Below are 13597 nucleotides of genomic sequence, written 5' to 3'. Positions count from 1 at the left end.
TACCTCTGTTTTTCGGAGCATGCGGAAAACACTGAGGCCAATTGTGGTATGAATAATGTGTATATATGCTGGACTGCCAAAATCTGAATGGTTTAAATGACTAAACCAGCTAAAATTTAACAAGCAATTCGATTTTATGTCGAGTAGATTTAAAGAGCATTTTGATTCTATATGTGTCCCTAATACTATGAGTCGATTCTGAAATTATTATCATGGGACCATCAGTAGATCTGAAGATTTGTTCAAAGGAAACCCCCCAGGCCCTACAGAAATTCAGCTGCTGGTTGTCTGTTGGGAATCACTTGCAATGCCTTTCATTTTTAAACATTGTTTCCTCGTTCTTTTATGCTGGTCCTTTTACCTTTTAAGCTCAGTGGGCCCTCTTACCACGCACATCATTCCAGCGAAATGGAAAACACAATAAGAAAAAGGCCTTTGAGAGACACTTAGATGTGATTTATGGGGGTCGCTTTTTATTTCTGTTGTTTCCCTCTCATTGCAGTACACAAACAATAGTGGCAGGTGCTAAATATGCGTGAATTAGCATTAGACTGCGTGTAACATTCAACTTGATAGTGTTTGAAATTCAAGCCCCATGATATTGTATCACATAGAGAAAACAGAACTGCAAATTGTGTTTGTGTCATAATTACTTTTATTCTCTTGGAAGCCATTCAAACAAAACAAAACTATACATTAAAATAAATGTGGGTGGGAGCATTATTTAAAAGAGTTTCAGGATTTCAATAAGAGTTGTTGTTTTGGAGACAATTCAATTAGTTAAATGCACAATGTACATTCAGTCCTTTGTGAAATGCACTTAAGTGACCCCGTCAGCAAAGAACAGCACCACATCATTCTAATAACATTTTAATTTCAGAATTCATGCCTACCTACGGTGATGCATTGGGTTTCTTTCTTACAGTCATTGAAAGAGATAGTATTTTATTGTGTATATATATATGTATATATAAAACAGTTTATTGTATATATTTATACAATCCACATATTTGTATAATGTAGTAATAAATGTTCATATCAGGAAAGTGTATGCCGAATATTAAGCATTAGATGAACATCACTGGAATATAAAAACACTATTTTGCTAAAGCAATGAAGAAGATAGTTTCCAAACTATTTCAAAGAAAAATGTTTGCAAATGGTTTTATAACATGTGCTAATCGCTGTACTTTGGTCCACTATCTTTGTGTGTATAAATGCTGCCTCAAAACTTTTAATATCATTAGAAAACAATCCCTGCTGACAGTTATGTACAAAATACCTCAAGTGCACTTAATACACCTTCAATGACAGATAAATATTTTTTACTCTAATCCTTTTTTTTTAAGTTCTGAGCACACATTTAAATTAAAATATAAACAACATTATTATAAAAAGGACAACACAACACTTTAAAGATGGAACTGTGTCCATTCAACTTGCTTCAATTATATACAGTACTTCAAAGTTTTCAGGATTTGATGGAGCAGGATTGTTTTCTTTTTTATGTGCAAATGTATACGCTGCAATATTTATTATAGTCCATTATCACAATATTGTCCATAGTGTCCAGATCCATATCATGTCCAAATCAAGGAAGAATTATTTGACTTCCACAGACAGACCTTGAAGTTTCATGAGTTTGTTATCAGATGAATAATTAAAAGAAACCCATATAGTTCCACTAAACTTCATTTGTTCTTTAAGCTGGAAGAGAAATAAAAAACACAGATGGTTACGTTTTGTACAAAACAGCAGTAGAAAAACATTTTCTGAGACTTATGAACCAATATATATAATTTACATGAAATATTTTAGATATAGGGCAGACTAGGGCTTTTTGTCACACTTTTTAATCCAGTGAATATTTCTTGGGGTAGGTTCCACACACACAGAGATGAGACGCTGTCACTTGGTCACAACCTGGTCACTTAAAAGCATCTCCTGTGACCACTTGTGTTTGTATTTGGAGGGGAGGGTCTCTGTTTCATGACAACATACATCAATCACTGTGTCGGTGTGTTACTGCATGATAATAAAGCGGAATAAATTCAGAAAAGACAAAGAAAATGTGAAAAAAATGATGCGCTGTTGCTCCCAGATGCGGTTGAAATTTGTATCTAAGCAAAACGCAACATGTCAGAATTATCCATTATTTTAGCGTATTATCTGTATTAAAGGAGCTTCAGGTGTTGGTGCTTGTCATCTGTGTTGATATCAGACACACTAAAGAAGATCTGTGAAGCTCTCGCGATTGTGTATGTATCCGCTTTTTAAAATTTTTCCGATCATATGGTTATTTCCTTCAAAGCCGCTAGTAAACATCAAAGTTTAAACACTTGTTTCAGTGCAGTGGTTGATTGACAGGTGAGGGGCGGTTCTTCACTGCTGCCAGGACACATACTGGACAGAATAGTGTTTACACCTCAAAACTGATCTGGTCACATGCGTTATTGACCACACTTGTATGTTGTTTTTGTGATCCGATCACAAAATGGGTTGGACCCCGTTTAGACCTGTATTTAGGGCTGACCACATGTGATCAGATCACCCAAAACACATCTTAATACCAGGTGGAAACAGGGCCTTTGTTCAAGTTTTATTCTTTGTAATCCTTGCAAATGCTTTGGCAATACACTGCAGCTTTTGTCATGCCAATAAAGCTCATTTGATTGTAATTTAATTGATTGCCATAAGCAACCTCCAACAGAGTGTGACGTAATCTCTTAGTTTACTATAGATAATCGAGACAAGGGTGTGCAAAGAGTGACCCAAACTGAACTTCCTGCAGTGTCACTCATTGCTCTTTCATTGATCCATCACTGACTTTCCAAATCCGTCCGCACACGCTACCAGGGACACTCAATGGAGCCGAGTCATGGGCCTCTGGCCAGATCTATGACTCTTTGTAATCAGTCAAACGATTCGTTCCATCAGGTCGTTGAGGTTAATGGAGTGCAGTTCGAAAGATGAACAAATCAGAGTGACCCAAAAAGCATGAAATTTAGATTGCTGCCAAGCAAATCTCCTGATATGTTTGACAGCGTTTCGGGAGGTTAACCGTTCAGAATGTGTGTTTAAATACCCATGACTAAACAGGCTTAGTGAACTTTTGCATTAGCTCTCATTACTTTCCCCAAGTGTGTGAAAGCATTCTGCACTACGTGTTCCCTTCACAGTTCTTACTCACAGAAGTTTAGAGATCATTTGTAGGGGAGAGCAGGGATAGGGCTTAATAAATGTAACATTGATTAAACCGCAATGCTTGGTTGGACCGAGAACCAGTCAAAATGTGAAAGTAAAAGTGGGAAAATTTTGATTTATAGTAAAAAAAGACTTAAATATTGACCTGTTTTTTACACACACCCATCATATCGCTTCTGAAGACATAGATTAAACCACTGGAGTCGTAAGCATTACTTTTATACTGACTTTAAGTGATTTTTGGGCAAAATTTCTGTCTCAGAAAAGTGTTACAATTATCCCTGCTCTACACTCCATATTGCCTCTTGAAATTTACCTGTATTCAAACATCAACTCCAGTAATGCTGCAGTCCAGTGGCCCATGTATTGTGGATTGTCATGAACACCTAATGCAGGCCGAGAGGGTGTGTTATAATGTCACCACATGGCACTCTTTGACAGCTTGGACATGCCTTATCTGACCAAATAATCAGATGTGGCAAAATTGTCTCTACCCCAATAACTGATATCCTTGTTGCTGTTCTGCTGCAGTTCCTTATGCTCAGTTGTCTAATTGTCAATAAGCTGTTGCAGGGATAAAACATTTTTTTTAAAATGTCGAATGAGATGGCTAATCAAATGAAAGAAGATGGGACCAAAGTCTTTCAAACAAATCAGTCCATTGGCAGCCATCAGTGCTGGTCCTACCTATTAAGTGATGTAAGCGGTTGCATAGGGCCCGTGTGGCCACCAGGGGGCCCCTCTACCATTGGTTTAGTATAGCCAAATAATTATTTGCAATAAATGTAAATAGCACTGGCCTCACAGCCCGGCTATATGCACTCCAATAGTTTGATGAAACCTGTCAAATCTCAGTCAAATATATTACATAAACTTTGAAGGAAGACAGAGATATAAGTAGGCTATGTGAATTTGACAATCTGCTGCCTAAGAACTATGTGGTGACATTAGAACAACTGTTGATTAACAGAGCAGATGATTGGGGTTCAAGTCCACTATATACCAATTTCACTATTGCCCCCTTATCGATCCATGTAAGCAAAAACAAACAGTGGATGTACGGCATTATTATTGTAAATAAAAATGAACACAAAAGGTGTAAATAAAAATGGCCTAAGTGGAGAATGATATAACTGAAAGTAAACACATTGTTGTTGTCGTTATTGGGGGATGGACTGAAGTTTGGGCAGTGCAGAGCATGGTTTGGTTTAGGTAGGGAGGGGGGCACACGTGCATTTCCTGTTTTTCCAGCGGCTCCGCATCTAATAGGCCGGCGGATAGCGAGGGTCATAACGGTGACGCGGTTACCCTGTTACCTGGACCTGAAGAAACCGCTCTATCTAAAGCCATGTTCTGCATTAAAGGCAGCAGTGATGAGATACTACATCAGGTGTATTTTTTTCCCACTACCAGCGATGTATTTAAGTTCCATCACAATATTATACTAGAAACACTGATTATGTTGTGATGGTTATGTTGTAATATTTTACAGACCTACTGTTTTATAATACACCTTGGTGCAACTACCATGTGCCACTATTTACAATAAGTGTAATATAGCATCTACCATACCTTAATTTGGTAGAGAATTTCATGAAATATATGCCAATTATTAATTTGTGCATGTGATGTGTGATTGATTAAAAAAAAATACTTTTTACTTCTGAAGTTGTTATACGTTTGCTAATAAATACAGTTGAAAGTTTTAAATTCTTAAGTTTTATGCATTTGAATAAATACACTTGTTTATTTGTACAATTTTAAGCTTGATTTGTTATTGATGTTGGGTGTATTTGGATAGGTGCACTTGTAGTTAGGGGAGCCCCATTTTTTAAATCTACTTGGGGCCCCTAAAATGCTTGGGCCTCCCTGGCAGCAATCTTTGAACACTCTCGGGAAGCTATTTCCAGTCATGAAAGTGCAGCTCCAATCTACTTGAATGGGGAAAGGCCGACATTTCCAAAATGCTTGGTCAAGATTACAATCAAAGTACATTTTTCAAATCAGCAGGAAAATCTAACAACACTGGTATCATAAATTGTGCTTCTTTACCTCAGATTACATAAAAAAAAGCAATTTTCTTGGCTTGTGTTGCTAATGCGCATTCTCGTTCTTTAATTCATTGACAGGCGATGTCTGTATCTAAAAGGTGATTTTCTCTTTAACCTGTAAGGTGGGACTTCCTTTCTACATCCATTGACTATTGGGCATTCCAATTCCTCCCCATTCATTTTAATAGAAGTGACCCGTCTCTGCTAAATAGTCTCTGGCAGGGTGCTTTTTACTTTAAATCTCCACTTTCACATTCACGTTCCTCATGCATATCGTCACCTACTGGGCAGGGAGGAGATTATATAGAGAAAAAGGACTTTTTCTAATACCTCCGTGAAGTTGGCACCCCATATAATTAAATCCTTATCAAATCTATACATTCGGTTTGTGCTGATTTGTGCCCGAAAAAATTTACGTTTGTGCTGGCTCTGTGTTTGAGATTTCTGCTTGTGTGACATCACTTTCCACCCCCTATGGTCTAAATATAGATCCAAACTGGTGTCGTTTGTTTGTACTTGATTTGTGTCTCTAAATGTAACATGCAACTATCTTCCTTAGATAGCAAGAAACTTTTCGGGAGCAGTGATGTCACTCTCTACCCCATGCCATCCAAATCGCTCCAAACCGGTGTTGGTCGTTTGTGCTCGGTTTGTGCTAATTTGTGCAGTTAAAAGAAACATCATAACATTTTCCTTTCTTTGGATAAACCCTATGTCAATCACTCTCACCTGTCTCCATCATTTGTGCTCACTTCCGGTTTGTGCCATGTTTGGTATCGTTAAAGAATACATTTATGGGCAAAGATTTGATAATTCACCCCATCAAACTCAAACACATCTCTCTTCTCAGAGTAAATGATGAGAGAATTTTCATTTTTGAGTGAACTATCCCTTTAACTCTAACTTTTGGACAACATTCTTGTCAGGGTTTGTGTGGAGAACCCAAGCGCAGAGAGAGTAAAATTAAAAAAAGTATACACAAAACACTTAAACACCCAGACAAATGCAAACCAAAGAAAAGAAACCAAAACTTCCCATGGGAGGGCAACAAAATAAAGAACGGAAAACTAGCACTAACAAAATACACAAAATAAAAGCTAGTCAGATCGACAAGGGAAAAAAACACGACTGAACAGGAGGAGGCCAAGAGGAAGAATCCAACTTAAGACAAGAGACACAAGGAGAATATAAAGAGGGAAAAATCAGACGGTAAAAGAGGGGGGCATGTGTAGCAACTGAACAGATATTCAGGGAAACGAGACCGAGAACAGACAGGCCAGAGAAACACATGGGAGAGACCAAATACAAACAGAAAGAACAAATAACAACAAAGTACAAGGATGTCAGGATCCTGCACCTATAGAGTAAGAAAAGACCAAACAGAGATGGCAGGATCCTGACAAGTCTCCTAATTGCCTTCTTTCAAAAGAGACCAGGGTTTATAACAGGGTGAACAGCAACCATTTTATTTTGGATATGTCCATTCCAAACTACAGTATATTTTGTTATTTTTACTGGAACATAAAAAGAGATATTTTACACAGCGCTATAAATTTATAGTGAGCAGGGGCCGGTTGCACCAGCTGTGCGTAAATTCAAACTTATGCCCGTTTCACACATACTCCGTTTGCAGTGCGTATGCGGTGCGAATACGGTACAGGAGCAGCTTGCGCTATAGTGCTTTCACATATGCTGTGTTTGCAGTGCGCTACTGATCCGCAGTTTCTGTGTGCCACAAAATCAAAAATGTGTAAGTAATTTTGATTTTAAATCCAAACGTTAACTTTGACATTGTTTAAGGCATTGAAACAGTATGAAAATAAATTTTAATCATTGTGATTTTTTGTTTTACATGTAGTTCAAGTTGTTGACAGAATACAAGCTATCGCGCTATATCTGTTGCTAAGAAGGAGAAGAATGAGATGCATTTGGGTTCACTCTGTCTTTTTTTAGGGTAAAAAAATAATATATGATGGCATTTTGCAACTTTTGGGACTATAATCATACTTTATTGTTTTTCTTGACCCTGTAATTTAGTAACTGTAGAACGCATTAACTGTAATTATGCGTATATGATGAAATTATTAGTTTCTTGTCAATCTATGTCTATTTTAATGTGAACAATGTGCTGTCACTTTAATTCAGTGTGGTGCAGCACAGCCAAAATAGACTCGGTGCGGAAACCATTGCTGCACTGCTGTATACGCACCGCAACTGGAACGGATCGACGGACTGCATCCGCGTGCAGTGTAAAAGCTCTAACCTGTTAACAAGGGTACTGAAAAAAATATGCACCGCATACGCACTGCAAATGGAGTATGTGTGAAACGGGCGTTAGCCTAGTTGTTGCGTAAATGGGCACTAATTTGTCACAATTTACGCACTACTAAATATTTGAGAGTTGCACCATTAACTTACATAGGACATAACCCTACGTGTATACTAAATATTTACAGCAGCTTTAGCCCATGAATAACGAATGAATGGAATGAGATGGCAGCCAGATTCGAGTACATCGAAGAGATTATCGTTGATAATGAAGATAATGAACCGCAAATTCGTAGACTAGTTTTACAAGGGACATCATCCTTTGGATATTTATGATGATGTGGACATATATGCTCGTTCGCGGTTTAAAAGAAAGGGAATAATGCGGATAACTGATTTGCTATCGACCGATATCCAACATGAAACAGACCGAAACGGCGCACTCTCTACAAGCCTCCAAGTGTGCGTTGCGTTATTTTAAATTAAAAGTGTAATGTGTTAATATAACATTTTATAATGTACGTCTTTGTATTGACAGTTCATGCAAGGCAGCAGCTTGAAATGATGCGCGCGGTTCCTGTTTACAAATTTGAAGGCTGCTGATTGGATTACAAAACAAATACATCATTCTGTGCCACTAAGCATCACTTTACAGAGAGTTTACAACCTACTAGTTAAGTTCTGCCTTAAGAACAGGTGTTGCAACCAAATTAAGCACTGACTTAGTTACAAACTAACTAGTAGTTACTAAGCCCTTAGTGTGAGCTTTATGTCCTTACTTACATGAGAACTTGCGCACAGCTGGTGCAACCCTACCTAGGAGCTTTCAATCTTCAAAAAGGACAAATACAATAAAGCATTATTGAAGGTCTTATTATAGAGAATAAAGATTCAATGAAAGTGAAAGTTGACTGAGGCTAATATGTTGCCTTACATCTCCTTACAACTCCAAACTAGGTTTGGAATGACATGTGGGGGAGTTTTCGCAGCAAGTGTATATAAACACTATTGAAAATGAAATGGCTGATACTCACTTGTTCTGGTGTTTGGAGCCCTGCAGATGGGCATGATATTGTGCCACAGAGTTCAGTGTTACACAGCAGACCTCACATGTGTGACTCCGCTTCAGGCCTGAACAAAACACATACACACACTTTAGTTTTCTTTCCTGGTGGGGACTTTACATTGACTTCTATTGATTTATATTAAGCTAATAATGTCTATCCCCTACCTCTGAACCTAACCCTCACACAAACCTTTTTACATTTTCATTAAGACATTATTTAGTATGTTTATTAAGCCATTTACCTTGTAGGAACTGTTTTACTGTCCTTATGCAAACATTTGGTCCCCACAATGCAGGTAGAATCTGACCCCCCACACACATATATAGAACTAGACCTAATATGTTCTAATATAATCCAACTTAAATCTTACATCTTAGTGAAACTGAGTAAAAATAAACACCCAATTTAGACAAACACCCTTAAGACAGGATAGGATCACTGTACATACATGAAATTATGTTGCACTTTGCTGTTCTCACTCAAGCAAAAGATCAAGTGCTAGTGCCTCTGTAAATAAGACAGATTATGCATGAAATCAAATATACATGTCTCCTCCACACATGTAAGCATAAGCTTATGCCTATACATGACTCATATCTTTAAAGAGCATGTCCACGTGTGTGGAACCATACAGGCCTTTTACGTAATTTGCTATAGGGTAATTTAACTTTAAGGGACAGTTCATCCAAAAATGAAAATTTACTCATCATTTACTCACCCTTATGCCATACCAGATGTGTATGGCTTTTTACTGCTAAACACAAACAAATATTTTTAAAGGAATATTAAAGAATGTCAGCTCTGTGGGTCCATACAATACAAGTGAATGGTGGACAGAACTTTGAAGGTCCAAAAAGCATATAACGGCATCATAAAATTAATCTAAATGACTTTAGTGGTTAAATTCATATCTTCAGAAGCGATATTATAAGCGTCTGTAAGAAACAGATCAAGGGAAAAAAGTCTGCACTTTCCTACAAATCTCCACTTTCACTTTCTTCTTCTTTTTGGCGATTCACATTTTTTGTGCATATCACCACCTACTGGGCTGAGAAGATAATTTATAATAAGAAATTACTTAAATATTGATCTGTTTCTTACCCACATCTATAAAATCACTTCTGAAGACATGCATTTACCGACTGGAGTCTTAAGGATTTATTTTATGATGCCGTTACATGCTTTTTGGAGCTTCAAAATTCTGGCCACCATTTTATTGCATTGTATGGACCTACAGACCTGAAATATTAATCTAAAAATCTTTGTTTGTATTCAGCAGAAGAAAGAAAGTCATCCACATCTGTACATACACAAAGCCATACACAAACCTATATGGAACACAAAAGGAGATTAGACAGAACGTGTGGCCTCAGTCACCATCCTCTTTAATTCTGTGGGAAAACAAAACAATGAAAGTGAATGGTGATTGAGATTAACATTCTGCCAAACATATTCTTTTGTTTTTTTACAGAAGAAAGAAAGTCATATGGGTTTGGAATGACATGAGGGCCAGTAAATGATGACATCCTTTTCATTTTTGGGGAAACTATGCCTTTAAATGTGTCCCTAATAAAGAGCACCTCCTTTGTTTAAACAAGGCGAATCCTTTGTTATTTTAGCGTATATGTCCATACACAGGTAAATCCTAGCAATTAGGCCAGATAATGAATGTAGGCTCATCCTGAAGCATCATCAATACCATTTAACATGGATCTATATTTAATCAAAACTGTAGATTGTGCTGGCCTCATCACTGGTTACGCAGTACTACTGCAACTCCAACTAAATCAAGGCCTCAGCGTTTCCTTGATATTGTGCGCTTTCAAAAGGGGCTTTGAAACACATTAATAAGTCGCATCTGCCCACAGCTCCGTCTTCCGACACCAAATCTGTTCTCCACCTCAAACTAGGACAGGCCAGAAAATTATAAGCTTGTGAAAAGCTTGGAAGATCAGTCACTGGCTTCATGTTACAGTCGGATGTCAGAATGGAATGCTATATAATAGGTTTTGATTATTGCGGACACTGACTTAGATACCCGCTGTTTCTAAAGGCTGGAATTTTTTTATTCAATGATATAAAAGTGTTAGTGGCTTAAAGACATTAGCCAGCCAGTAGACAAATAAAAACAGAGTTGAGGAGAAACTAGCTAAACAAACTAACTTTATTCAGGAAATGTTTTTTAGTAGCGTGACAGTCAACATGATCACACGGGAAGTCGGCATGTGGTTTCCAAGAGTTTGAGTTCCCTAGGATCGGCCTCATTATGCAGACTCACTGACAAGCGGCACATTTTTACACCTGCGACCAGAAGTGTGTTGCGTCAGCAGTGTGGGGAACCAGGTTCGGATCCCAGGTCGAAACCAGGAATAATTTGCATAATTACTGACTAGCGTGATTCGGAGGTTGCAGTTTTCCCTGTAACATTACATTTTTTTTTCTCTACTGATGGTTAGGTTTAGATTTGGAGTTTGTGTTGGAAATATGCATTCCTCATCACTATATTACAGACTGTACAGCTAAAAACAACTCGCTTTTGGCACCCCTCTGTGGACTTTACACCAGGAAAATGAAGCTCACACGTGCCCATATGCCCAGCAACACTTATCGCTTTGGCCACCGGGGACAGTGTTTCTAATTTCAGTAATCGCAGACCGATTTTAGCTAAAGTCAACCCACTGTTTCTGATTTCACTGTGAGAACTGTTTTCAAAACTTTGTACTTTTCCTGTAACATCTGTTTGGCATTGGAAAGTATATTCTAGTGAATCATTTAATTTGTACAATTCATGTAAACGGAATAACTGAAAAAAAGATTGAACGTTTTGACTCCTGACATGCCATTTCAGGTTTTCTTATTTATAGAAAAATATTTAGTTAAATATTGCTGTTCACAGCAATGTTTTCAGATAATTTATCAATTATGGTCAGTTAGATGAATTTATCTTTACGTTTTTTGTTGTTGTTGTTTGTTTTGGTGTAAGTGTGCATTTATCTGTTCAAGTTTAATGCTGTCACCTTGATTGTTCATTCACTGGAAAAATACTCACTGTAATATATTAGATTTATACAATATTTAAAAAGAAAGTGTCCCTTAAGTAGTTTCAATGTAGTTAGCTACTTAGTGTTAGTTGCTTGTAGTGTAGCTACCTACTTGGATAGACTGACTGTAGTTACTTCTTTAAACTCTGAGTACCTTGTATCTTGGCAGGCTACAGTTCCAAAATCGCTTCCCCGAGCAAAATACTATTCTGGTGTAAATTCATATAGGACTCAAGCGTAGAAGTCCAATATTATAAATTCATAGTGTTATTTTTAATAGAGCCATAATCATCACAAGCACGCAGCAGAAATAGATTTGATTCAATCAACAGAGTGCTTGTACTATTATTGCAGAGTGAAGTACTTGGAAGCCTTGCTGTAAACTGCAGCAGTGACTCATATTTTTGAGTCACAAACGTGACGTAAGGGACAGAAGACTTTGCCATCTGAATCTAAATGCAACATTCAGCCAAACTGGCAGGCGGTAAACACCTCCCACGAAATGGATCTTTTCAAAACATGTCAAAACTCACAAATAAGGTGGATTTGTTGAGTGAAATCGCCACCATTGTTGGTTTGTTTAGCAAGCAATGATCCTGTAATTGGAGGGGCTTTTTGTCACCTCGTTAATTACCTACTGATAACTGCCTCAAACAAATACTCTTTAGCTATCTGCTGAATAATGCAGATCTTTAATGAAATACCTTCATGTGAAAAGACTCTAAAGAGCATTAAATGTCTTTACTGAAGCTTGTAAATGTGTCCCTAAAAGGCTACTTAACTAACTTAACCAGCAAGCCATCCTTGGTGAACCAGCTTCATAATAGAGACCATGCATGTTGATCAGGAGTTTGGTAAACAACACGGCTTTGCAGTTTAACTAGCTAGAGAAACACAAAACCAGCTCTAACTACACTGAAAAAAACAAACAATGTTAGAATATTCATGTGGTAATTAACTGGTTTGATTCAAGTCCAAAATATCATTTAACATCACTGAATCAACCTTAATACATTAGGTTACACCAACAAAACTTTTCAAAAGGAAACACACAGACAGTGACCGAAACGTACCGATCTGTTCATCTCCGTTTTCCAGACTCTTGCCCAGCTGTGTAAGGAGGTTAGCTTGGGCCGCATTTTTTTTGTGCTTCTTTCCATCGTAGTGCTGTTTGGCCATGCTGGGGTTATTGAACCAGGCCTTGCACATCTGGCAGTAGCGATGTGAGAGTCTGCCCTGTCTGGAGGGACATCCTGGGGAATCTTCAGTGACCATATGCTCCGAACTGGATGTCACCTCTGTAGGAAGGGATAGCAGACTTGAGCCGCAGTCACACTAGGCTTTGAGAACGCAAAATTATTTCAGACAACATTACAGACAGGATATGATGCCACACTTGAGGGCTTTTAGTTTTAATAAATAATATATCACAAATAACATTAAATTCAACACGTTAAAATATATCATCAACACACTTTGCAGCAACAAAAAAAGCATGCAGCTTTGAAATATACATTATTTGTATTGAGCCAAGAGGTCTTTGTTTGATGATTCAATCTTCTATTTGTCAAGCATCTTCTCGTCTTCTGAATTCGCAGGTCAGATTGTGTGAAACTTTGGAGTGCAATGGAATACTAATTGTTTTTTGTTTGTTTTTTTACAACAGAATAGTAATTTATCTACATGAAGTGTAGAGTGACCGTGGCTTTTTTTGTATCCTCCACAACCTAGCACTTTTGCATTGCAGCATTTAACTAATTTGCATAATTCCTTTTGCAATTTAGGTGCTAAAAAGGCTTTAGTATATTAGTGTATTAAAGTGTATTAAAAATAAATAATATTGAGCTGTGGACAGGGTTGGGGAGTAGCGAAATACATGTAATGGCGTTACGTATTTAAAATACAAAATATAAGTAACTGTATTCCACTATAGTTACAATTTAAATAGTTGGTAATCAAAATACAG

General features: G+C 37.5%; 1 protein-coding gene across 2 annotated transcripts in view; it reads right to left on the bottom strand.

The window, feature by feature from the left end:
* Positions 1–648: 648 nt before the first annotated feature.
* LOC127636832 (zinc finger matrin-type protein 4-like) overlaps positions 649–13597 on the bottom strand; it is a 48997-nt gene continuing 36048 nt past the window's right edge. For both annotated transcript variants that reach the window (XM_052117589.1, XM_052117590.1), the window contains 3 exons: positions 12705–12929; positions 8558–8654; positions 649–1707 (listed from right to left, as the gene is read on the bottom strand). In XM_052117589.1, coding sequence (XP_051973549.1) covers positions 1692–1707; positions 8558–8654; positions 12705–12929 — 338 coding nt within the window. In that variant the 3' untranslated portion in view covers positions 649–1691. The remainder of the gene's footprint in view (positions 1708–8557; positions 8655–12704; positions 12930–13597) is intronic.

The sequence above is a fragment of the Xyrauchen texanus genome, chromosome 44 (genome assembly GCF_025860055.1).
Source record: "Xyrauchen texanus isolate HMW12.3.18 chromosome 44, RBS_HiC_50CHRs, whole genome shotgun sequence".
In the NCBI taxonomy this organism is placed as follows: domain Eukaryota; kingdom Metazoa; phylum Chordata; class Actinopteri; order Cypriniformes; family Catostomidae; genus Xyrauchen; species Xyrauchen texanus.
Note: the sequence above shows the minus strand (reverse complement) of the source record. Positions and strands in the feature narration are given on the sequence as shown.